General features: G+C 42.7%; 1 protein-coding gene across 1 annotated transcript in view; it reads right to left on the bottom strand.

Annotated features, from left to right (window-relative positions):
• LOC147379106 (inhibitor of carbonic anhydrase-like) overlaps nucleotides 1–20,820 on the bottom strand; it is a 43,502-nt gene extending 22,682 nt beyond the window's left edge. Inside the window, exons 1-7 of the mRNA XM_086316055.1 lie at nucleotides 20,721–20,820; nucleotides 10,201–10,373; nucleotides 7,169–7,277; nucleotides 6,206–6,367; nucleotides 4,870–5,017; nucleotides 3,869–3,924; nucleotides 181–359 (exon numbers count right to left, since the gene is read on the bottom strand). Of these exons, the coding sequence (XP_086172181.1) occupies nucleotides 181–359; nucleotides 3,869–3,924; nucleotides 4,870–5,017; nucleotides 6,206–6,367; nucleotides 7,169–7,277; nucleotides 10,201–10,373; nucleotides 20,721–20,763 (870 nt within the window). The 5' untranslated portion in view covers nucleotides 20,764–20,820. The remainder of the gene's footprint in view (nucleotides 1–180; nucleotides 360–3,868; nucleotides 3,925–4,869; nucleotides 5,018–6,205; nucleotides 6,368–7,168; nucleotides 7,278–10,200; nucleotides 10,374–20,720) is intronic.
• Nucleotides 20,821–23,866: the final 3,046 nt, after the last annotated feature.

Here is a 23,866-nt window from a genome sequence, read left to right as displayed (position 1 = left end):
TCACTGCTGCCCATCACATATCCAGACCAAGTGCTGGTCAATGAAGCGAAGGACATGTGGTGTGGTTCCCACTGTGCCCAACACCAGGATTTCCACAGTGGCTGGAAGAGAGTGAGGGAAAGCACCCCAAATCCGAGCAGGGACCCTTATGCAGGAGGGGAAGACAGGGGCCGGGGATACCTGAGCCTGATTGAGAAGCTCCCAGATCAAGTCTTCCTTGCCATCCACACTTCGGGCCACGACAGCATGGGAAGGGACCCGGGCCAGGTGGCACCCCTTGTACTCGTGCACAGGCCTCCGGGTGTTTTCCCTGCAGAGCAGTTCGTACTGGTCCCTGTCGGCCTGGTTAGCCAGGTTCTCTAGAGGAGGGAAGCCTACATGAGCTGACAGCCAGCAGACAATGAGCCGTGGTGCCCAGCCCTCCCAAATTGTTTGTTTAGGGATTTGTTGAAATAGCTTTCCAAGCCCAAGATGGAGCCACTCCGATCTGCTGCCATGTCTGTGATCTGTGTCTGTGATGCCGCATCACCATGGAAAGTTAGATAACTCCCTGTGCCTGTAAATGTTCTGCTTAATAGAAATGCAGTCTATCCAGTCAGCCAGGCACCCAATGCCAAGCTAACTCTGGGCTCTATACCTCCTTCCTTCTTTCTTCTCAACCTGGTCAAAGTGACCCTGGCCCATCAGATATTATCTATTTTTCTCTTCATTGTTCTTTATTCTTTATCCCATCAAAGCTTCCTGCCTTCTGCAGTTTTCCAGTTCTCTGAATGGCCCACTTAAAGAAGTGCTAACGTTTATATTACCTGAACTGTCTTCTTTCATCATTTTTTAACAGCCTGGAGAGGACTAAAAGAGAATCTTTTCCAAATACATTTGGACAGGTGAGGATGCTGAGCCCTCCGGAGATGAAATGACAGATTCTCACTGCAGAGAGACCAGGGCTGGGACGCATGCTCTGCCCAGAGCTGTGCTAACAAGAATGGTGACAGCAAATGCTTTCTGAGAGCTCATAACACACCAAAGACTGAGTTGAAGCTCAGTTTCATTTAATCCTCATAACAACTGGGGGAGGCTGGTAATGTGATTATCCCATTCCAGAGATAAGGAGACTGAGGCTCAAAGGATTAAGGGAACTCATCAAAGTCTGACCTAGCCTGGGACTGACACAGCGCCATGCTGCAGAGACAGTTCAGGTCCCTAAATAAAGTGGCAATACTCCCCTGGGGACAGAGTCTGCTGGGGAAAGGTGGCAGTGGGTTGAGAGATGGATGGAGGCCTACGGGCTCAGTCAGGATACTATATAGGTACAAAGAAGGACCAAAAAGCCGTGTGAGGAAAACAGACTCTTTGGTTCCCCTGGTCTAGGTATTAGAAAGTATTCTGGGTTGAACTGTGTCCCCCTAAAATTCGTATGTTGAGGTCCTAATCCCCAGCACCTCAGAACATGACTTTATTTGGAAACAGAGACAGCTCAGGAGTAATGAGTTAAGATGAGGCTGTAACTGGTATCTTAGACAGAATACTAGCACAGAAAAAACACGTTAGGTAAAAAGTTAGGAAATCTGAATCAAGTGTGGACTTTAGTTAACTAAAAAAAACAGGAAAAAAATCTATATGGAACTGCAATGTACCAAGAATAATAAGACATTTTGGAGAAAAAGCAAAATGAGTTGAAGCAGAGCTCGGCTTAGAAGATGTGAAATGTTACTTAAAAACTGTAATTCAAGCCATTTAGCACTGATGCATAGATAGACAAATACATTACACAGGATAGAGCAGTGGTTAGAAAACTAGAGCCTTGTACAAAATCTAGCTTGTTGTCTGTTTTTGTAAACAAAGATTTTTTGGAAACAAACAAAGAGATGAGGTCAAAGTGGAGTAGGATGGCTCCTGATCCCATATGACTGGTATCCTTCCTAAAAGGGGAAATTTGGACACAAACAGACACACACACACTGGGAAAACGCCATGTGGAGGGAAAGACAGAGATTGGGGTGATGGAACTGCAGGCCAAGGACCCCAAAGATTGCCAGCAAACATCAGAATCCACGGGGTTGGGGGGAGCATAGAACAGCTCCTCCGTCACAGCTCTCAGGAAGAACAGCCCTGCCAACATCCCAATCTTAGAATTCTAGCCTCTAGAACTCAGAGAATGAATTTCTGTTGCTTAAGCCACTCAGTGTATTATAGCCACCCACTATATCTCTAGGTTCCACATCTGCAAAGATTTTTTTTTAATTCCAGGAAATTCCAAAAAGCAAAACTTGAATTTTCCACGGAGGCAACTATTTGCATAGCATTTACATTGATTAAGTATTATAAGTAATCTAGAGATGATTAAAAGCATATAAAGGATGTACACAGGTTATATGCAAATACTGCACAGTTTTAGGTAAGGAACTTGAGGACCTGCAAATGCTGATAAACTGAGAGATGACTGTACTCTGTAATGGCAGCCCTAGCAAACTCATATCCTAGGCTGATAAAATCTTATACTGAAAGAGAATGAGTAGTACAATTCGAGTTCCTGTGAACAGTTCCATTTTAACCAGACATGTTGCAGAGAAAATACATTTTAAAGCTTTATATTAAAAGAAAAATTTAAACAATTTTTGCAATGTTAAAATTAAAAGAACAATATGATCTAATAGCTTCAGAAAGAAAGAACGTTTCCACCTCAGTCTTTCTAGAGCCCAGTGGTGGGAGCAGCTCGCCAACACTCATTTTCACCCCTAAGCCCAGTACATAGTCTCTCAGAAACTCCCACTTAAAAGGTAATACGGGACTGTGTGTGATAGTGGACATATGACTTTCAGCAAAGGGAAACCTAGATGGTCTCAGACAATTGGTGGTTTTCAGAAAGTGAGGATGTTTTCAGTTCTCTAGAGTGAGTGTTAGAATATTCTGTCCATTGGCCTAACTGGGACAACGTGAGCAATCACAGAAAATAACAGTGACAACTATTGAGAGTAACTTGATTTTGGGAGAAGAGACCCATAGATTCCCCTTCTAATGAAAATTACTGATAATAAGACACACATCAATTGCCAAAAGGCTAACAAACCAGGTCAGTGTGTTATAATGAGAGAACAGTGGATTATGAACGGCTGAGATGAGGGAACAGAGCCAACACACTTCTGTTTCATGTTAGGGAAAGAGACCAGCCTGCAAGGAACCAAGGCCCCCAGAAAAAGTGAAGGCTCAAAATTCTGCTTCAGGTAGCAGACAATGATTTTAAAATTGAACTGAGTATAAAATATATATCTCTTGTTTAAACTTCTTAAGTGTTATAAATGTGTTCTGTGCCTGATAGAAATTTAATTGGTTATAAAACCTAGAATCTGAAAACTGAACTCATATGAAACACTATTTGTTTCTGATTGCCCAAAACTTTTGAAAGGTTTTTTTTTAACGTATAAATAAAGAAATACATTTTTGTCCACAGTAGTAATGCTTTGCAACAGATTTAATTATAGATGTGCTAACAAGTTCTGCAATCATTATAAGAATTTATTTCTTTAAGGTGATTAAAGAAAACATTTAGGAACCGTTTATAAGGAAGCATTCAGGAGATCATGATTAGATCTGAATTTGGCATTTCAGTGACTAAGAGAATCTAATTATTAAAACTTGCTTTATTAGTTGGTAAGTAACGTTTAAACGTTCAGAAAATTTGTTCAATCGATTTATAAACTGAACAAACTGAACACTAAACAAAGCACCAGTAATGGAAGTGTCATTATACAGAAACTCTGTTTCATTAAAGATCTTGGCACGACCCATCTCTAGATAGAAGGAAACTTAGGAAAGAAGGAGTTCCTCTGGCCAGGGTGTGGCCACAGGATTCTTCCTCCATCTGACTTACCAAATACCGTCAGATGCCTCACGAAGCTCACGTCCCCCACACCATCCTGCAGACACCTGAGCAATAGGACAGCTGTGTTCAGACCACTGTCTACAACATAGGCTCACCCCCCACCCCGCCAGGAGCCCCCTCCTCAGGCTCTGCCCCAGCAACTGGCTCACAGGGCTTCACCTGCAGTTTCCCAGGCTTCAGTCTGTCCTCGCAGAGGCAACGGCCCTGTCTGAGGAGTCTTTGAACCCTCAGAGCCAAGCCCGGGTCTGAAATAGGCAGAAGCCCCATAAGCCCCGTCCCAGGCAACTCTGGGGAGGGATGGTCCAAAAGAAGGACCCTCAGCTTCCTCTTTGTAGGCAGCCTGAAGCAATAGAGTGTTTGTACTTTTTTTTTTTAAGGTCAAAAGCCTTTTACAAAGACGACCTACTCCTGTATTCTCACATGGCGAATCCCATGGACAGAGGAGCCTGATAGACTATGGTCCACAGGGTTGCAAAGAGTCGGACACGACTGAAGTATCTTAGCACAGCACAGCACATAGAGTATAAAAACTCCAGACAGCCTGGATACCTGGTCAGTTTTGCTCTGGTTTCGAATGTTAGTTATGTCCCTTGCAGGCATGTTGTATAGAAAGGTGCCTTCGGGCACAGGGCTGAGGAGGAGGTGGGAAGACGTAGCACGTGTATCTGGCGTGGAGATGCTCAGGCAGAGAGAAGCCAGTGAAGGGTTTGGGGGAGGACCTGATCTTTGGCCTGGCTGCGTGCTCAAGCCTGTGTCTATGGATCCCAGAGGCCTCCCTGGTCCAGACTCCAGGCTCTGGGTAGATGAGAGCCCCCCCCCACACAGAAGACTCCTCTGTAGGACAGGCAGGAACGAGGATGTGCCGTGGGAGACAGTCAAAACCCAAGGTTTCACCAGGACACTTGAGGTTATCCGGGGCAGGCCCCATCTATTCCCTGTTCTTCAGTTTCCCCAACATCAGAGAGAGGAGGAGAAGGGGGCCCACTCACTTGAAAGCCCCCGAGTAGCCGAAGTACGGTTCGTGGTGGGAGCAGGCACACTTGTCCATCCCTTTTCCAGCACACAGTTGGCACAGTTTGGGGAAGTTCGACTGATCCACACAGGGGACGCAGCTGCCCTCGAAGAACTTGGCCGCTGCTGCTCAACACAGACACATGGACTTCAGGGCATGAGCTGGTGGGGCCTCTGGGTCATGTGTGTGTGTGTGTGTGAGTGTGAGTGTGTGAGTGGCCCTATGTGAGAGCCCAGAGGTTTGAATGCATTGCTTTGGACTGTCATGAGGAAGTGGGTATGTAGAGGTGGCCAACAGTGCCTGATCCAAAGGCATGGATGGCTCATGTGTGGGCCTGGGTCTCCAGAACTTCCCAGTGTATCCACTGCGGGGCTCAAAAGCTGCTGAGCTGCACCAAACCAGGCGGCTCCAGTTCTCCTCACCTGGCTCAATCACCAACATGGAGGCTCGGGAATGGTGGTGGGGAGCACAGAAATCTGAACACTCAGGAACCCCAACAGTCCTTCCTTATCTCAGGAAATAGTCCCACCCACTCTTGTCCTTTTCTGATCATGGCCCATGGTGGCTCACGGGAATCCCTCTTCCAAGAATTCATGGGAGGGGGCTGCATTCACTTGCTTCATGTGAGTGGGTGTGCCAACATAACCACCCAGACAGACGTCCAACAACTCAAGGCAAGATGGAACCCCAAGAAAACATAGCCAGAGCTGTGGCCCAGGTTGCAGCACCCCATCTGACCTCTGCAGCTCAAAACACAAGTGAAACATGAATGTTGCAGAGCTGGCAGGGCTCAAAAAGAAACACTTTTGCAAAGTGCAGAAAATCTGGTTATCTTTCGGGCGCGAAAAGGCACCCTCGGTTCACCCTGGCTCATCATAACTGAGCTCTGGTCCACTCATCTCCTCTCGCCTTCACCCCCAGCCCTCACCCAAGGCACTGCGGCCCGACTGCTGGTGGTGTGGTGGTCACCCTTAGAGAGTCTTCCTGGGCAGCTGGAAGGGAGCTCCTCTTTCTCCTGAGCCTCCACCATGGCCCTTGTCAAACCCCACTGCTGGGATACCATGGATGTGGGGCTGCCAGGAGCTCAGAGACAGGGTCTCTTTGGCTGAAGGAAGGGAAGTCCCAGCTGCCAGTCACAAGGGTCACTGGTATGGCAAGCCCAGGCAGTACATGTTTAAAGCAGGTTGTCCTCACCCCATCTTGGATTTCACGAAACCCGTATACCTGGCAGTGATTGTAAGGCCCCAATACAATCCGTGTGGGTCCCAGCAGTAGGAACCCTGCCAGAGGGCACCCCACCCTGGCCAGCTTACCTTCTTGGGACCAGTCAGAGGGAAGAAGCATCCTCATGGGGATGTTCCACCCAGCAGACCACCCCAGGCCTGTGTGGCAGGACTTCTTGCCCTGGAGCTGATTCAGCTGGAAGTTGCTGCCCTTCTTCACCACAGCTACGACATAATGGTGAGTCTGTGGATCTGCAAAGCAGCAGAGAAAGAAGGGCCGAGGCAAGATGTCGCATCATTGCTACTAATCTTCCAGAGTGTGTGCAGTGGAGCCTGGGGGATTCTAGGACCTGCAGCACCTTCTGGTTAACAGGTAGAAAAGGAAAGGGAAAGGCCCCTGATTGACAGAAGAAAGCAAACTGTCCCTTTTCAAGGCAATAGGCTGGAGGACCTACAGCTCCCAGTCACCGTGATGTTACTGCTTCTCCCCTTCTCTGCTCCTCTGTCTGCAGCACAGACACGAAGGTGAAGGTGTGGGAGGAAGGTACACAGGGCATCTGAAGATTTTACTGGGGCCTTCAAGTTGGACTCAGGTTGAGGCAGGCTGTGCTCCTGCACACACTGGCAACGTTTATGGACAAGTAGGACCGGCACCTCATTCTTCAGCTCCTTAAAGTCCCTTCTCACAACATTCACTGCCCACATTCTCTAGCACCTGCAGGGGACTTGGCAAAAGGAGAGCCTGTCCTGGGATATGCGTCTCCAGAGAGGCGTCCCGTTGATGCAATCCCACTGAGTGGGCGTGGACTCCAGACAGCACATCCCCTCTCACTCAGCAGCACCCAGCAGCATTCCCATCAGGAGGCTTAAAGTCCACAGTTTCCCAGAAAGAGCCAAGCTTCTAGCCCCCACAGGTCAGCGCTGGGGACAGCCTTCCACAGTACAAAGAACCCCAGCAACTTGTTCCCTGCAAGTGTAATACCGACAGAGTCCTTGCCTCCCCCCACAGCAGCTGTGTCAGGACAGAGACCTGGGTCTCCATGAGGGACGCACCATCTTTTGACCCATAGAACTCTGCCACGACAGGCTTCAGGTTGTAGGGCTTCAGACCTGCCTCATAGACCAAACCGCCATCCACCATCACAGCATCTGCTTCATGTGCCTGAAAGAAGAAAGGCCAGACATGAATGAAGCCCCTCAGCTCCAAGGAAGACTCACTTAACTCTCTGCCAGGGTCACTTGTAACCCCTGGGATATTTGAACGGCTCTGATCTCCTCCACCTCCCTCATGTTGGCTCAAAAACCTTTCCCCAACCATGCTTTTAAAACTACCACCTCACAAATGCTGGAAATACTTTTTCTTCTGAGCCCTTAGCAACCATCTGACAAACCTTCTTCATTTATTGTTTGTCCTTCCCCTTGGAATGCAAGCTCCACCAAGGTGGGGATGTTAGTGTTCTGTTGTTTTATCTTAACAAAGCCCAGCACCTATTACCAGTAGAAGTACAACAGATGTTGTCAGAAACATGAGTGAATGAATCAGAATATTTCCATCCATGTTGCTGTTGCTCAGTCACTAAGTCGTGTCTGACTCTGTGATCCCATGGACTGCAGCACTCCAGGCCTCCCTGTACCTCACTGTCTCCCAGAGTTTGCCCAAGTTCATGTCCATTGAGTAGGTGATGCTGTCCAGCCATCTCATCCTCTGTCGCTCTCTTCTCCATTTCCATCTGCATTTCCATCCATAAGAGTCATGTTTTACACTCTTAAGTCTGGATTGCCTCTTCAAGAATCTGTCAAGGATTCCTTCCTTCCTGAGAAAAGCAGTAACCTCACAGCCTCTTCTCAAAAATCAGGTTAGATCAATTCGCTAGCTCTTATGGAAATCTTTTTTCTTCAACTGGAGGGCATGGCAACCCACTCCAGTATTCTTGCCTGGAGAATCTCTGTGGAGAGGAGCCTGGTGGGCTACAGTCCATGGGGTCACAAAGAGTCAGACACTATTGAGCGACTAAGCATAGCACAGCTTACAAATTTATAATTTATAATGAGCATTACAGAAAATAAATAAAAGCTTGTGTGTATCTTTATGGCCCTTACAGGATCTTTCCAAATTTTTTCCAGAAATGATGTATAAATTTATAATTTATAATGCCAATAGCTGCTGCTGCTAAGTCACTTCAGTCGTGTCCGACTCTGTGTGACCCCATAAAAGGCAGCCCACCAGGCTCCCCCATCCCTGAGATTCTCCAGGCAAGAACACTGAAGTGGGTTGCCATTTCCTTCTCCAATGCATGAAAGTGAAAAGTGAAAGTGAAGTCGCTCAGTCATGTCCGACTCTTTGCGACCCCATGGACTGCAGCTCACGAGGCTCCTCCATCCATGGGATTTTCCAGGCAAGAGTACTGGAGTGGGGTGCCCTTGCCTTCTCCAATAGCAATGCATGCCAATTTCATGCAAAACTATCGGCAAGAAATGCTATCTTTTAAGAAATATTACTACATTAAAAAATATAAACTGTTACTTTAAGGATGCTTTTATTTGCATTTCTTTGATTATTAAAAAGGATGAAGACTTTTCCTTCCTCATTTATATCATCTATTAGTTGTAATTTCTGTGAGCAGCTTGTTTATAGCTTGTTATTCTTAAGCATTTCTTATAAATTTAAATGACATCTTTATATAGCTTTTAGATCACATTGCTTTGTTATAGCTGATGTGAATATACTTTTCTCTAGGCTTAGGACTTTAATTTTTTTTTTTTTGTCAGAGATTAAAAATTTTTACATTTCCAAATTTGTCTACTTTTGTGATTTATCTTGTTATATCTAGCTACATTAGTCAAATTGAATCAAGCTAGGAGTTTGTTTTGGTAAATGTATTAAAAATCTCAGTTGATTTTATTTCTAAATGGCTATCCAATTGTCCAGCTAAAGATTCCTTTCTTAGTCTTTTCTTTGGAAAGTTTGCCTTGTCACACAGTATCTAAATCTATGTGGATCTAGCCATTAAGTCTGGAACCCAATGCCGTAGTGGTGGACACTCATAGTTTGCATCTACATCATATCATGTGGATAATTAGCTATTTTTAGAAAGCTGGAAATATGTCTAAATCTTGTTCTCTTCCAGGTCTTCTACATCTGTACAAGGACCTTGTTCTTTGCAACACTGTTATTAAATATGTTATAGTTTCAGACAGGCCTCAGCTACTCCCCTGCTCATTTTATTTTTCACAATACTATTTTATATTCTCATCCACACTTAAGAATTACAAAGTTATTTTATTGACTTAAAATTTTTTTAATATTATTTTTATAAAATTATATTAAGTTGATGAATCAACTTTGGGAGAATATGCAAATATATGAAGTTTAGTCTTCCTATCTGGGAATATGGCATATGTTTTAATTTATTAATAATATTGTTCATTTATCTCAGGCTCTTGTATTATATTTCTTGTATTCCTGCAGATCTCTCATATAACTTTTTTCCCTGAAACATTTTTCTGTGTATCATCTTACATGTAAATAAGATCATAATTTGGGGTTCTTTTTCCCCAACTAGTGACCACTGACAGTTAAAATGACATTAAATTGTGATACATTTATCTTTTACCAAAGTACTTTTCTCATTAATAATTATAGTAATATTTCTATTGATTTCATTATACTTTATAGGCATGTAAGCATCTGAACATATTGACAGTTTGTTTGTTTCTATCATTTTATATCATTGCATTACTAGGAAATTCCAAAAACAATATTAAGTAATAACAGTAACACTAAAACTTCTTGTTTATTTCTGAGTATTTATATATTTCTCTTCCAGTACAAATCTGGCTTTGCTTTACTATGGGCGTTTTCAATGAATCCTTATCTATCAGTTGTTTAAATATTATCATTATCGCTGTTTTCACTATTAATGAATGTTGAGCACCTATATTTTCATCTACACACAGTCCCTGTACTTTCAAGTCTAGTTCCTTTGGGGAGAAAATTGTTCTAGAGCAATAAACTATAGCAAGCACAGAAAAAGAACAAGAAAGTATGGATTTCCTCCCACTCTTCTGTGACAGTAGTGACTTACCGCAATGGCCCCGATGCAATCAAGGTAAGAGGTTCTCTTCACACAGGTGACATGAGGACCTTCCACTGAAAGGACTTTTTTCATATTGTCGTGGAAACTGTAGCACTTACTCGCCTCAAGATTCGAGACAGTGCACCATCTCACAGTTCTCTCAGGGACAGCCAGACACAGCCCTAGGGAAGGGAGGCCAGATGTGTAAGGGAGCCATAGTACTCACAATTCTGCTGGACGGAGAGGTTAAAGACAAGGTCAAGGATTAGCTGAGAGGAATAGACACAAATTGGACTGGCTGTCTGGTAGCTCCCATTTCTCTGACTGTACCTTTCCCTTTGGAAATAAAAAAGCCAAAAGCATCCTCAAAAAGTTACATATAGAATTACTATATGACCCACTCATACTTTTGGGTATCAGTATATACCCAAAAGGATTGAAAACAGGATTGAATACTCCTGAGAAATCTGTATGCAGGTCAAGAAGCAACAGTTAGAACTGGACATGGAACAACAGACTGGTTCCAAATTGGGAAAGGAGTACATCAAGGCTGTATATTATCACCCTGCTTATTTAACTTCTATGCAGAGCACATCATGCGAAATGTTGGGCTGCAAGAAACACAAGCTGGAATCAAGATTGCCAGGAGAATTAACAATAACCTCAGATTTGCAGATTGAAGAGGAACTGAAGAGTCTCTTGATAAAAGTGAAAGAGGAGAGTGAAAAAGTTGGCTTAAAACTCAACATTCAGAAAACAAAGATCATGTTTTTGTTCTTTTGCCATGTTTTGTTCTTTTGCCATGAAATGGTCCCATCATTTCATGGCAAATAGATGGGGAAACAATGGAAACAGTGAGAGACTTTATTTTCTTGGGCTCCAAAATCATTGCAAATGGTGACTTGCAGCCATGAAGTTAAAAGATGCTTGCTTCTTGGAAGAAAAGCTATGACAAACCTGGACAGCATATTAAAAAGCACAGACATTACTTTGCCAACAAAGGCCCATCTAGCCAAAGGTTTGGTTTTTCCAGTAATCATGTATGGATGTGAGAGTTGGACTATAAAGAAAACTGAGCACCGAAGAATTGATGCTTTTGAACTGTGGTATTGGAGAAGACTCTTGAGATTCCCTTGGACTGCAAGAAGATCCAACCAGTCCATCCTAAAGGAAATCAGTCCTGAATATTCACTGGAAGGATTGATGCTGAAACTGAAACTCCAATCCTTTGGCCACCTGATACGAAGAACTGACTCATTTGAAAAGACCCTGATGCTGGGAAAGATTGAAGGCAAGAAGAGAAGGGGAGGACAGAGGATGAGATGGTTGGATGGCATCACCAACTTGATGGACATGAGCTTGAGCAAGTTCCAGGAATTGGTTATGGACAGGGAAGCCTGGAGTGCTGCAGGCCACGGGCTCTCAAACAGTCAGACACGACTGAGAGACTGAACTGAATTGACTCAAATACATATACACAAATATTCATAGCAGCACTTTTTGCAATGGTCAAAAAAGGTGGGAACAACCCAAATGTATAGCAAGGAATGACTCGATAAGCAATATATAGTATATCCATACAATGGAATGTAATCTACCATAAAAAGAATAAAGCAATGCTACAGCATTGATAAAACTGAAAAATAATATATTAAATGAAAGAAGTCAGACACAAGTGGCTACACATTATATCATTCAGTTTATGTGAAATATCCCGAATAAGTAAATCTATCGAGACGCAAACTGGTGATGGCCAGGGGCTGGGGGAGAGGAGGATGACTACAGGGTAGTCTCTTGGGTGATGGAACCATGCTGGAACCGGCTAAAGGTGGCATCTGTATAACCTTGTGAATACTGAATACTACTCAATCTATACTTTTATTTACTCACTAAATATTTGCTTATTTATTTGGCTGCACCAAGTCTTGGTTGTGGCACACAGGATCTCTAGTTGCTGCATGCAAACTCTCAGTTGTGGCATGTCAGACTTAGTTCCCTGACCAGGGATCGAACCTGGGCCCCCTGCATTGAAAGTGCAGAATCTTAGCCCCTGACTCACCAGGGACTTCAGGGAAGTCCCTGAATTGCATACTTTTAAATTACTAATTTTGTGTTAGTGAATTTCACCTCAAAAAATCTTATGGAAGGGAAGTTGGAACCTGAGTCTGTCTTGACGTTGCATACTTCAACCTTCCACGGTAGCAACTGCTGGGGCATTAAAATCAGTGTCGGTTCATTTCACTAGCCCACTGCTGCTGCTGCTGCTGCTAAGTCACTTCAGTGTTGTAAATAGTGTTGACAGTATTATGAAAGCAAAATGCTGTTTACAAATTTGCAGTATTTGGGCAAAATGTCAACTTGGTTGAAATCCAGATGAGAGTAACAGCAGTCACAGCTACCAGTTTTTGAGGAGGCCCTGTGCGTCAGGCAGTCAGCCACACTCACAACCCTCCTTGAACTCCTGCAACTGTCTTGCCAGTTAAATACTGATGTTCCCGTTTTGCAGATGAGTTTAAGCAAGCAAACAAAAAAACCTATCAGAGACTAGAAATGAAGCTAATCCTTGAAACCCCCAGGTCTGTTTGACTCCAAAACCTGTATTGCTCTTTAACTGCCTATAAGTAGGAAATATAAAAATAAATGGGGCAAGCGATATCAAATTTCACTCAGAGAAATCTGTACCAAAGACAGGAAGTGACAAATGGAGTGCTTCAGCTTTGTTTGAACAGGCCCATTTGATAGCAGCCACCCAGGCTAGGAGAGCCATGAAAGAGTGGAGCTGTTGGGCCACGTGCCCTTATGCAGAATAGACGTGTGCAGAGTAATAACTCACGTTGCATTTTGAGCCTTTCAAAGCATGCTTACCCTGCTTGCCAATGCATATTCTTAAAACGTTCTGCTCTTGGAAATAACTGGTAACCATGGAGACAATACAACTCTATAAATGAAAATAGCTTTGTAAGGAGATTAAGTTACACAAAGAGCTACTGTATACAATGGCAGTTTTTTTCTTTTTCAAAAGTATATACTGACTGTGAAAGCTTCTTCGGAAGGTCTGTATTTTCCATCACTTTTGCTTATGTTCCAATAATTAAAGCTGCAGCTTTTGCACTACTGATGTTTTTAAATTATTTTTTTTACTGAATGAAAGATTCAGTGCTTTACAATTTTCCAAAATATCACACAGTTGACTTCATACAATCCTATAATAATCTTTTTTTCCCTCTCCTACTTCTATATTACCCCTCACTCCTTCCCTCTCCCCAGTGATAGCCATGGTTCATTCAGTGTGAATATAAAATAGGGTGAATGATATTTGCGTAGTTAGGGAAAAGCTAAAACCTTGACAAAAACATGGTACTAAAACAGGGAACTAAGCGAAACAAACAAAACACAAAACAAAAAAATTAAGCCAGATAGACTTCTGTTTCCACCTATGACAGATAACTGATACGGGACTTGCCCTGGCACTTTAAACAACTGAAACAAACAAACAAACAAACAAACAAGACCCTGGGAAAACACATATGAAAAAAAAATTTTTTTTAAACACTGGGAAACAGGCAGTTCATAATTATGATCCCTGAGAGTAGGGAAACAAATAAGGTAAGCCCTGAAATCACTCTAGCTTTCTTCCTGGACAAAATGTCCAGACGGCAGGGCAGAAAGGAGGAAACAGTCTGATGGTCATTCTAAGCTGAGGAGCCAGAGATCGTAGCTTGGCAAGGCAGAGGCAAATAAGAATGTGCAGCATAGGGCACCAAAGAGCAGGGAGTGCAAAAAGAGAGGAGAAAGAGAGAGAAGTAGAGATCCAGGATTTTCACACCCTGGAGATTCCGGCTAATTATCAATCTGATCATTGTGGAGGCCAGGCAAGGACAACTGCTAGGGAAAAAAAAAATTAATGGGAACCTTAAACCAAGCATTTCACAGAGTTCAAATGGGGTTAAGAATCATCTGAGTTCACACCATTCAGAGTGGAGAAAATCTTATTGAGTAAATAGTACATTTTTGAAAGATTCCAGAAGTAAGCTAAACTAGATCTAGAAAGAAAGGTAATCTAGACACAGCCTAAACATCTTGAAAACTAATCATTAACATTAAGCTGATCTGAAGACATTACGAGTGCCTGCCAGAAAAAAGGTTGACACCCCTTAAATTAAAAACAAATCCAGTAATCGGTAAGGTAAAATTCACCGTGTCTAGCAACCAATAAAATTAATACACACGTGAAGGTGCAGGAAAATGTAAACCATAACCAGGAGGAAAATCAGCCAATAGAATCAGACCCAGCAGTGAAAGAGATGAGGAAATTAACAGAAAATAACTTTAGAACAGCTATTTTAAATGTTGAAAGTATGCTCAGAGATTTTTTTAAAGCACGAACATCAGTGCTGCCAGGGGATGTGGCACTTCCTTTCTGCTCTCACGCTAGTCCTGGTGTCACCACGTGCACCCTAAGCACGCAGAATGATGCCAGCACGTCTGAGGACCTGTACTTGCCATGGAAATGCTCCACCAGCAACTGTAACATCAGTACCAAAGACCATCCAGATGAACCTGGCCAAGGCTGACAAAATGACAGGCAGGTTCGAAGGCCAGTTTAAAACTGAGGCTATCTGTGGGGCCATTCACAGGATGGGAGAGTCAGATGACCAGTCAAGGCTTATGGCATCGTGTAAAAGAACTTCTGACTGGAGAGGATCATGGAAATGTGAAATATTTTTCATAACTAGTGACCTCCTCAGAAAAGAAAAACATGAGCATAATGAAGATACAAATGTAAGATGTAAAGAGCCAAAAAGAATTGCTAGAGATAGAAAAGCTGAAATGAAAATTCCACTGGGTGGGATTAACAGATACTACAGAAGAAAAAAGATGATCTGGACGACATTATTAGAAACTATCCAAAATGAAGCAGAGAGAAAAAAGATTGAAAAACAAATGATCTGAGCCTCAGTGATTTATCATATAGGATAAAGTGATCCAAATACGTGTAACTGGAGTCCAGGATAAAAATGGAGGGGAGGGGAAAGAAAAAATATGGGAAGAAATATTCAGTCAGAACATTTCCTAATATTATGAAAACTACAAACTCACAGTTCTGAAGCAACCAGAGAAAAGAGGCAAAATTAGGTACAGAGGAACAAGGACAATAAATATCTCAGACTTTTTGTCAGAAACCATACAAGTTAAAGACAATGGAATGGTATCACTAGAGTGCTAAAAGAAAAATAACTCACTAACTTAGAAATCTACAACCAATGAAAATAACTTTAAGAATTGAAGGAAAAAACAAACTTTTCCAGGCAAACAAATGTTGAGAGGATTTGGGTTCAGCAAACTTGCACTACAATGAATGTTAAAGGAAGTTCCAGATCCAGGTGGTTATACTGATGAATTCTATCACACACTTAAAACAGAAATCTCACCAGTGCTACACAAACTATCTTGTAAAGTAGAGGAGAAAGTAATACACCTAGAAAATATTCCTTAGAAAAAATATTCATTTTCTAAAGACAACATTAACTTGATACTAAGTCCAAACAAAGACGTTAAACACAAAGTAAACTATAGCCAAATATCCCCCATGAACACAGACACAAATACCATTTACAAAACATTAACAAATAAGAAAACATTAATAAATCAAATCCAGCCAAAATTTTTTGAGTACATGAATACACACACACACACATACACACAAACACACACACATATTTATCCCTTACCCAGGAATGAAAAGTTGAATTAAAGTGCAAAAATTAATCAGTATAGTTCACCATATGACAGAATAAAACAGAAAAATCCATATGATAATCTCAAAAGAACAGAAAAGGTACTAGCCAATTCGAAATTCCAAAGTAAGGATAGAAAGAAATGTCCTCAACCTGATAAAGAGCATATACAAAAAAAAAAATCACACTTACTGTCATACATAATAGTGAAAGACTGAGTGCTTTCCCTTTCAGGTCAGAAACAAGTCAAAGATAGACATTCTCATCACTTCCAACAGTGTAATAGAGGTCTTAATCATTTTAACAAAGCTCAAGAGAGAAACAAAAGGTACACAGATTGGAAAAGAAGATACAAAATTGTCTATGTTCATAGATAACATGTTTCTCTACAAAGAAAACTTGGAATAAATGAGTTTAGGAAGATCATCAGATTTGAGGTCAATATACTAAAATCAACTGGATCTCTATAATGCTAAAAAGATAAAAACTACAAAAATGAAACTTTAAAAATACTACTTACAATGACATATCTAGAGACGAGTTCAACAAATTATGAATAAGACCTGTACACGAAAACTACAAACTATTCCCAAGATAAATGAAAGAAGACCTAAATAAATAGATATAGAATGTTCATGGATTAGAAAACTCAATATTAAGATGTCAACTCTCCTCAAAATAATGTATAAATGCTATCCCAATAAAAATCCAAACCTAATCTTGCTTTTTATAGAAATTGATAATCTGATTCAAAACTGTGTTTGGATATGCAAAATACCTAGATGGCCAAACCGACACTGAAGTAGCACAATAGAGCCAGAGGATTTGTACTATCTGATTTCCAGACTGACTATAAAGTTACAGTAATCAAGGCAGTATGATCTTGTCATAAGGAGACACTAAAGCTTAATGTAACAGGACAGTCTAGAAATTGACCCATATAGAGGCAGTAGGTCTTCCCTGTAGCTCAAAAGGTAAAGAATCTGCCTGCAATGCAGGAGACCCAGGTTTGTTTCCTGGGTCAGGAAGATATTCTGGAGAAGGGAATAGCAATCCACTCCAGTATTCTTGCCTGGAGCATCCCATGGAAAGAGGAGCCTGTTGGACTACAGTCCATGGGATCAAAAAGAGTCAGACTCAACTGAGCAACTAAAACTACTACTATACTATAACACTACTACTATTATAGAGGCAATAGATTTTCAACAAAGCTGTCAAGGTAATTCAGTGACGAAAGGATACTCTTTTCAAAAACAAGTCCTGGAAAAACCAGATATCCATATGAGAAACATGAATCACAACTCTTTCTTTACACCACACACAAAAATTAACTAAAAATGCATCATAAACCAAAATACAAAACCTGAAGCTATAAAACTTCTAAAATAAAACAAAGAGGAAAATACTTCAACTTGTGGGGCTAGCCAGTTATATTTTTAGAGACGACACAAAACATAATAACAGAAAATAAAAATTAGGTAAGTGAACCTGATCAAAATGTAAGACATTTGCTCTTCAGAAGAAATCATTTAGAAAATGGAAAGCTAAGCCACAAATTTGGTAAATAATTGTAATACATCTATCCCTGCTGGCTCAGACAGTAAAGAATCTACCTACACGTGGAAGACACAGGTTCGATCCCTGGATTGGGAAGATCCCCCGAATGGCTACCCACTCCAGTATTCTTGCCTGGAGAATTCCACGACAGAGGAGCGTAGTGGGCTACAGTCCATGGGGTCACAAAGAGTTGGAAATGACTGAGTAATGTGTAAGTAAAGTGTAAGTAATACACTTTATCTGACCAAGGATTTGCATCTAGAAAATATAAAGGGCTTTTTAACTCAAGAAGTCAAATAATCCAGTTGAAAAATAGGGAAATATTTGTACAGATACTTTATAAAAGAAGATATACAAAAATATCTTCAATATTATTACTCTTCAGAGAAATGCAATTTAAAACCATTGTGAGCTACCACACATATCTATTAGAAAGGCTAACTGTGAAAATACCGACAACACCAAGTGTTAGCAGGATGTAGAGCAACTGAAAGTCTCATATTGCTGGTAGGAATGTAAAGTGGTACAACTACTCAAAAAAAAATTGACATTTTCTTAACAAGTTAAAGATACACTTACTATTATGACCCAGTAATGCTACTCTTAAATATTCACCCAAAAGAAATAAAAACATATGTCCACCCAAAGACTTGGATACCAATAGTCAAAGCAGCTTTAGTCGTAATACCCCCAATCTGAAGACAATCTAAACACCCACTAAGAAGCTAGTGGAAAACAAACTGTAGCAAAGACACATCGTGAAATACTACTAAGCAGTTAAAAGGAGTGAACAATGTGGATGAATTTCTAAACAATTATGCTGAATGAAATCAGCCGGACACAAAAGACTAGGTACTGTATAATTCCATTTATGTGAAATCTTAGAAAAGGAAAAACTTATCTAAAGTGGGAAAAAATGGGAATGACTAGGAAGGGATAGTGGACAGTTTGAGAGTGACAGAAATGTTCTGTGTTTTGATTGTGGTGGTAGTTATGTGGGTAGGCATATTTGTTGAAATTCATTCAACTGTATGTGTACATAAAGAAAGGTATTATATTAAATGTAAGTAAAAGTTATTTTAAAAAGAAAGAGAATGTATGTAAGCAAGCTAAGGGTCAATGGAGTCAAATAGCCTGGTGACTAGACCAGCCATCAGTAACACTCCATCAGATCATGCGACAATTTCAAGAAGGGGTACTCAGAGCCCACCTCAAATATTTCAATCTGGTAGCCCATGCTCACTGTGTGGAGAACTATCTTCCCCAGAAGAGCAAAAGATCGAGAAAGGTAGCAGCCAAGGTGGAGAGACAGGCTGTTCTGAGCCCCTGGTTCTTGGCTCTTACAAGGTTTCCTAATCACCACCCCCTCTCCACTGACAATTTTAGTTTAAGCTAGTTTGGTCGCATTCCTGTCATCTGCCACCTGAAGAATTTTTATTGGAAAAGAACACTGAGCTTTGAAGAAAGCTGGTCTCCAATTCCAGCCTTGCCCAGCACCAAGAGGGTGAAATATTGGGGTGGGGTGGGCAGAGGACAGAGGAGAGGCAGCTCTTGCCTCTGTTTAGTAAACACAGAGCTGACTGGGAGAGTGAACTCTTAGTCAGTGCCTGACACTGCCAGGAGAAGGATGGAGGAAGAACAAACAACACAAGCACTGTTCAGGGAGAATGGGGAGAGACCAAGGAGCTGCACTACAGATTCCCTGTGGCCACAGTTGGACCACAGCAGCAGCAAACCGGTCAGCCCTCCTCAGCCCCTGCAGAGCTCCCTCTGTGGCCCTAGAGGGCAGCACTTGGCCAGGGAGACCCAGAAAGCACTCCTTGCATTTCCTGCCTTCTTCTGCCCAGCCCAGGTTACCCCTCCCCCCATGATAGATATGCTGCCCCAGAAATGACTTAAGACAACCTGAAACCTTGACAGAAACATGGCTGGACAGAACCCAGTCGTTCAGCCTGGGAGGGCTTCCACCTGCATGAGCTCAGCGACTTTGTGCTGTGACCTTCCTTGCAGTTACCCAACCAAGAGCCCCTTTCATTTAAGAGCAGGATTTTTTTCCAGTGATAACTCACCTGTGCCTAAAGCGCTGCTCTTAGGCACATGACCTCATGTCACATGCACAGCAACTGTGTTTGTTGTGAAAAAGTAATTTCTACTGAACTGAAGAGTAAATTAGTTCAGAGAGGACAAGGGACCACTCAGAGTCACATGGCACTGAGTGGTCGCTGGATCTCATTCTAGGGTGGGTGTTTGTCCCCTATATTTCTCCACCTCTCTAGTGTATACTAGGCATGGGAGGCATTGTATGTTCAGAGCAGGAAATGTCCTTCTGGTTAGATACTTGACAAGATTACCTCATGTGCTTCAGCCCCTCATTCCCCCAGTCTGTGAGTCCTGGGAGAAAAAAATCCATTCTCTCCTCTGACCCTGTTTCCTCCCCTCTAAATGGGATGAACAGCCTTCAGGCAAGGGGTCACGAACATTTTCCATAATTGTCTACCGAGGCAATGACTAGCTTTGTGAGCCATACAGTCTCTGTGGCAACTACTCAACTCTGCCTTAAAACCTGAAAGCAGCTATTGTTGTTGTTGTCATTGTTTAGTCACTGAGTCAGGTCTGACTCTGCCACTCTATGGACTGTACCCAGGTTCTTCTGTCCATGGGATTTTCCCCACAAGAATACTGGAGTGGGTTGCCATTTCCTCCTCCAGGGGAGTCTTCCCCACCCGGAAATCAAGCCTGCATATCCTGCATTGGCAGGAGAATTCTTTACCACTGAGCCACCTGGGAAGCCTGAAAGCAGCCGTGGATAGTATTTAACTGAATGAGCCTGATCCTGTTGCAGTGAAGTGTTATTTATGGATGCTGACGTTTGAATTTTATTTAATTGTCATGTGTCAAAACTATTTTTCTTTTTGTTTTCTTCCACCCATGTGAAGATGTACAACCCATTCTTAGCTCAGTCTGCTGTATATAGGCGGCTGGAGGAATTTGGCCGGCTGGTCATAGTTTGTGAACTCCTGTCCTAGGCTATAGGGTTTCTTCAACAGCGACTGCCTGTCAGGTGTACTGATGCACCTCCGGGGGTGGAAGGCACTTTGCGGCCAGCCAGACTCTGGGCTACTTCGAAGCCGCTGTAGCCCAGGCAGTGTAGCGTCCCGCCGTGGCTGACCCTCTGCTGGTACCCAGTCCCCATCCTAGGGGGCCGCCCTCACCCAGCTTCCAGCGCGCACTCACCCAGGGCGCCCGCGCACAGCAGGGAGCAGATGACGAGCCTCATTCTCCTCGGTGACGCGCGACACCTACCCGGCTCCCGGGGCCTCAACTAGCTTTACCTGTCCACGAGGGGGCGGATCCGCCTCCTCGGAAGGGTTCCCTCTTCCGGCGGATCGCCCTCGCCACACCCCCATCCCTTGCGCGGGCATTTCGCCAGCCGAGCCTCGGCTGCATCTTTGCCCAGCGCCAGGAGCTGCAAGGCTGGGTCTCCGCTCGCCAGCTAGAGGTCCGCACCCAGATATATGAGCCGCAGCAACCCCGGAGCCCGTTGGAGAGAGACACTGAGGCCCAAGGTGAGAGTGACCGCCTGGGCCCCAGGTTAGTTACTAGAATGCAGGTTCCTTGACTTCTAGACCTAGACGGCAGCTCTTGCATGGCCCTCCCTTTCGGGACTGAGGGGCAGTAGACGAAGTGAAACCTGTGGATCCCTCCTCTAGGAATGGATGTGCACACGTATATACAACATTTTGAACACAATTTTCAGGGATCCTCAGACTCTTCCTCCAAAGCGTCTCGGATGCCTACTCCGGGTCCCTCCCAGAAGCTCTCCAACCCCCAACCCCCATAAAATGGTCTCCTGCAACCCTGTCCTGAAGGCTGAGATCTGGTGAAGCGCAGGTGCAGACTGCGGAAGACTTCCTCTGGAAGTCTATGAACTCTGCCTGGGGCAAGTCTTCTGAATTTAGAGAGAATTTAAAAAACTTTTTCTTGAATGTAATAAATATAACATGAAATTTCACATGTCCCAAGTATAAAACGATGAATTATCACCAAGTGAACACAAGCGCATAACACAAGAAAAGGAACGTTAATAGGGTGGGGATGCCCCTCCTCAGTTACTTCCCATCTTCCCACAAGCGTATCCATTATCTTGACTTTTAGCAACACAGACTAATTCTGCTGATTGTTTAACTTTACAGACATAGAATCATACCATATGTACAATGTTACATCTGGCTTCTTTCACTCAAGGTTATATTTGTAAGATTCCTCTACCTTGCTGTTTATGCACAATCCCAGGCTTGGTGTTGCATCAGTTCAGTTCAGCTCAGTTCAGTCGCTCAGTCCTGTTTGATTCTTTGGAACCTCAAGGACTGTAGCACACCAACTCCCGGACCTTGCTCAGACTCATGTCCATTGAGTCCGTGATGCCATCCAATCATCTCATCCTCTGTCATTCCTTTCTCTTGCCTTCAACCTTTCCAGGATCAGGGTCTTTTCCAATGAGTCAGTTCTTCTCATCAGGTGACCAAAGTATTGGAGCTTCAGCTTCAGCATCAGTCCTTCCAATGAATATTCAGGACTGATTTCCTTTAGGATGGACTGGTTTGATCATCTTGCTGTCCGAAGGACTCTCAAGAGTCTTCTCCAACACCGTAGCTCAAAAGCATCAATTCATCAGCACTCAGCTTTCTTTATGGTCCAACTCTCACATCCATACATGACTACTGGAAAAACCATAGCTTTGACTAGACAGATCTTTGTCGGCAAAATAATGTCTCTTCTTTTTAATGTGCGGTCCAGGTTTGTCATAGATTTTTCTTCCAAGGAGCAAGCGTCTTTTAATTTCATGGCTGCAGTCACCATCTGCAGTGATTTTGGAGCCCAAGGAAATAAAGTCTGTCACTGTGTCCATTGTTTCCCCATCTATTTGCCATGAAGCGATGGGACTGGATGCTATGATCCTAGTTTTTTGAATGTTGAGTTTTAAGCCAGTTTTTTAACTCTCCTTTTTCACTTTCATCAAGAGGCTCTTCAGTTCCTCTTTGCTTTCTACCATAAGGGTGGTGTCATCTGCATATCTGAGGTTATTGATATTTCTCCTGGGTATCTTGATTCCAGCTTGTGCTTCATCCAGCCTAGCAATTCACATGATGTAATCTGCATAGAAGTCAAATAAGCAGGGTGACAATATACAGCCTTGATGTACTCCTTTCGCAACTTGGAACCAGTCCATTGTTCCATGTCCGGTTCTAACTGTTGCTTATTGACTTGCATACAGATTTCTCGGGAGACAGATTAGGCAGTTTGGTATTCCCATCTCTTGAAGAATTTTCCAGTTTGTTGTGATCCACACAGTCAAAGGCTTTGGCATAGTCAATGAAGCAGAAGTAGATGTTTTTTTTTATGGAACTCTCTTGCTTTTTGTATTATCCAATGGATGTTGGCAATTTGATATCTGGTTCCTCTGCCTTTTCTAATTCCAGCTTGAGCACCTGGAAGTTCTCAGTTCACATACTGTTGAAGCTTCGCTTGGAGAATTTTGAGCATTACTTTGCTAGCCTGTGAGATGAGTGCAATTGTGCAGTTGTTTGAACATTCTTTGGCATTGCCTTTCTTTGGGATTGGAACAAAAACTGACCTTTTCCAGTCCTGTGGCCACTGCTGAGTTTTTCAAAATTGCTGGCATATTGAGTGAAGCACTTTCACAGCATCATCTTTTAGGATTTGAAACAGATCAACTGGAATTCCATCACCTCCACTAGCTTTGTTCGTAGTGATGCTTCCTAAGGCCCACTTGACTTCACATTCCAGGATTTTTGGCTCTAGGTGAGTGTGAGTGATCACACCATTGTGATTATTTGGATTGTGAAGATCTTTTTTGTACAGTTCTTCTATGTATTCTTGCTGCCTCTTCTTAATATCTTCTGTTGGGTCCATACCATTTCTGTCCTTTATTGAGCCCATCTTTGCATGAAATGTTCTCTTGGTATCTCTAATTTTCTTGAAGAGATCTCTAGTCTTTCCCATTCTATTGTTTTCCTCTATTTCTTTGCACTGATCACTGAGGATAGGGCTTTCTTATCTCTCCTTGCTCTTCTTTGGAACTCTGCATTCAAATGGGTATATCTCTGGGTTACCCCTCTCCTTTCCAAGAAACTTGGCACCTCTAATGCCTAATGCTCTTAAATAGATGTTTTCTGGGCCTTTATCCACATCTGGATGTGCTCAACAAGAGCACGGTTCTTATACAGGCTACTTCAACATGACAGAAGCACAAATGAGGACGACATTAGCTACTAATTTGTAATCTTTATTTTTTTAATATTCTAACATATTGTTAACTGAATGAATGAATTTTACAGGTTATTGTGCTCATTTACAAG

Source organism: Bos grunniens, chromosome 1, assembly GCF_055505025.1.
Source record: "Bos grunniens cultivar Pamir isolate PY7600 chromosome 1, Bosgru_T2T1.0, whole genome shotgun sequence".
NCBI lineage: Eukaryota > Metazoa > Chordata > Mammalia > Artiodactyla > Bovidae > Bos > Bos grunniens.
This window is presented reverse-complemented; position numbering and strand designations above follow the sequence as displayed.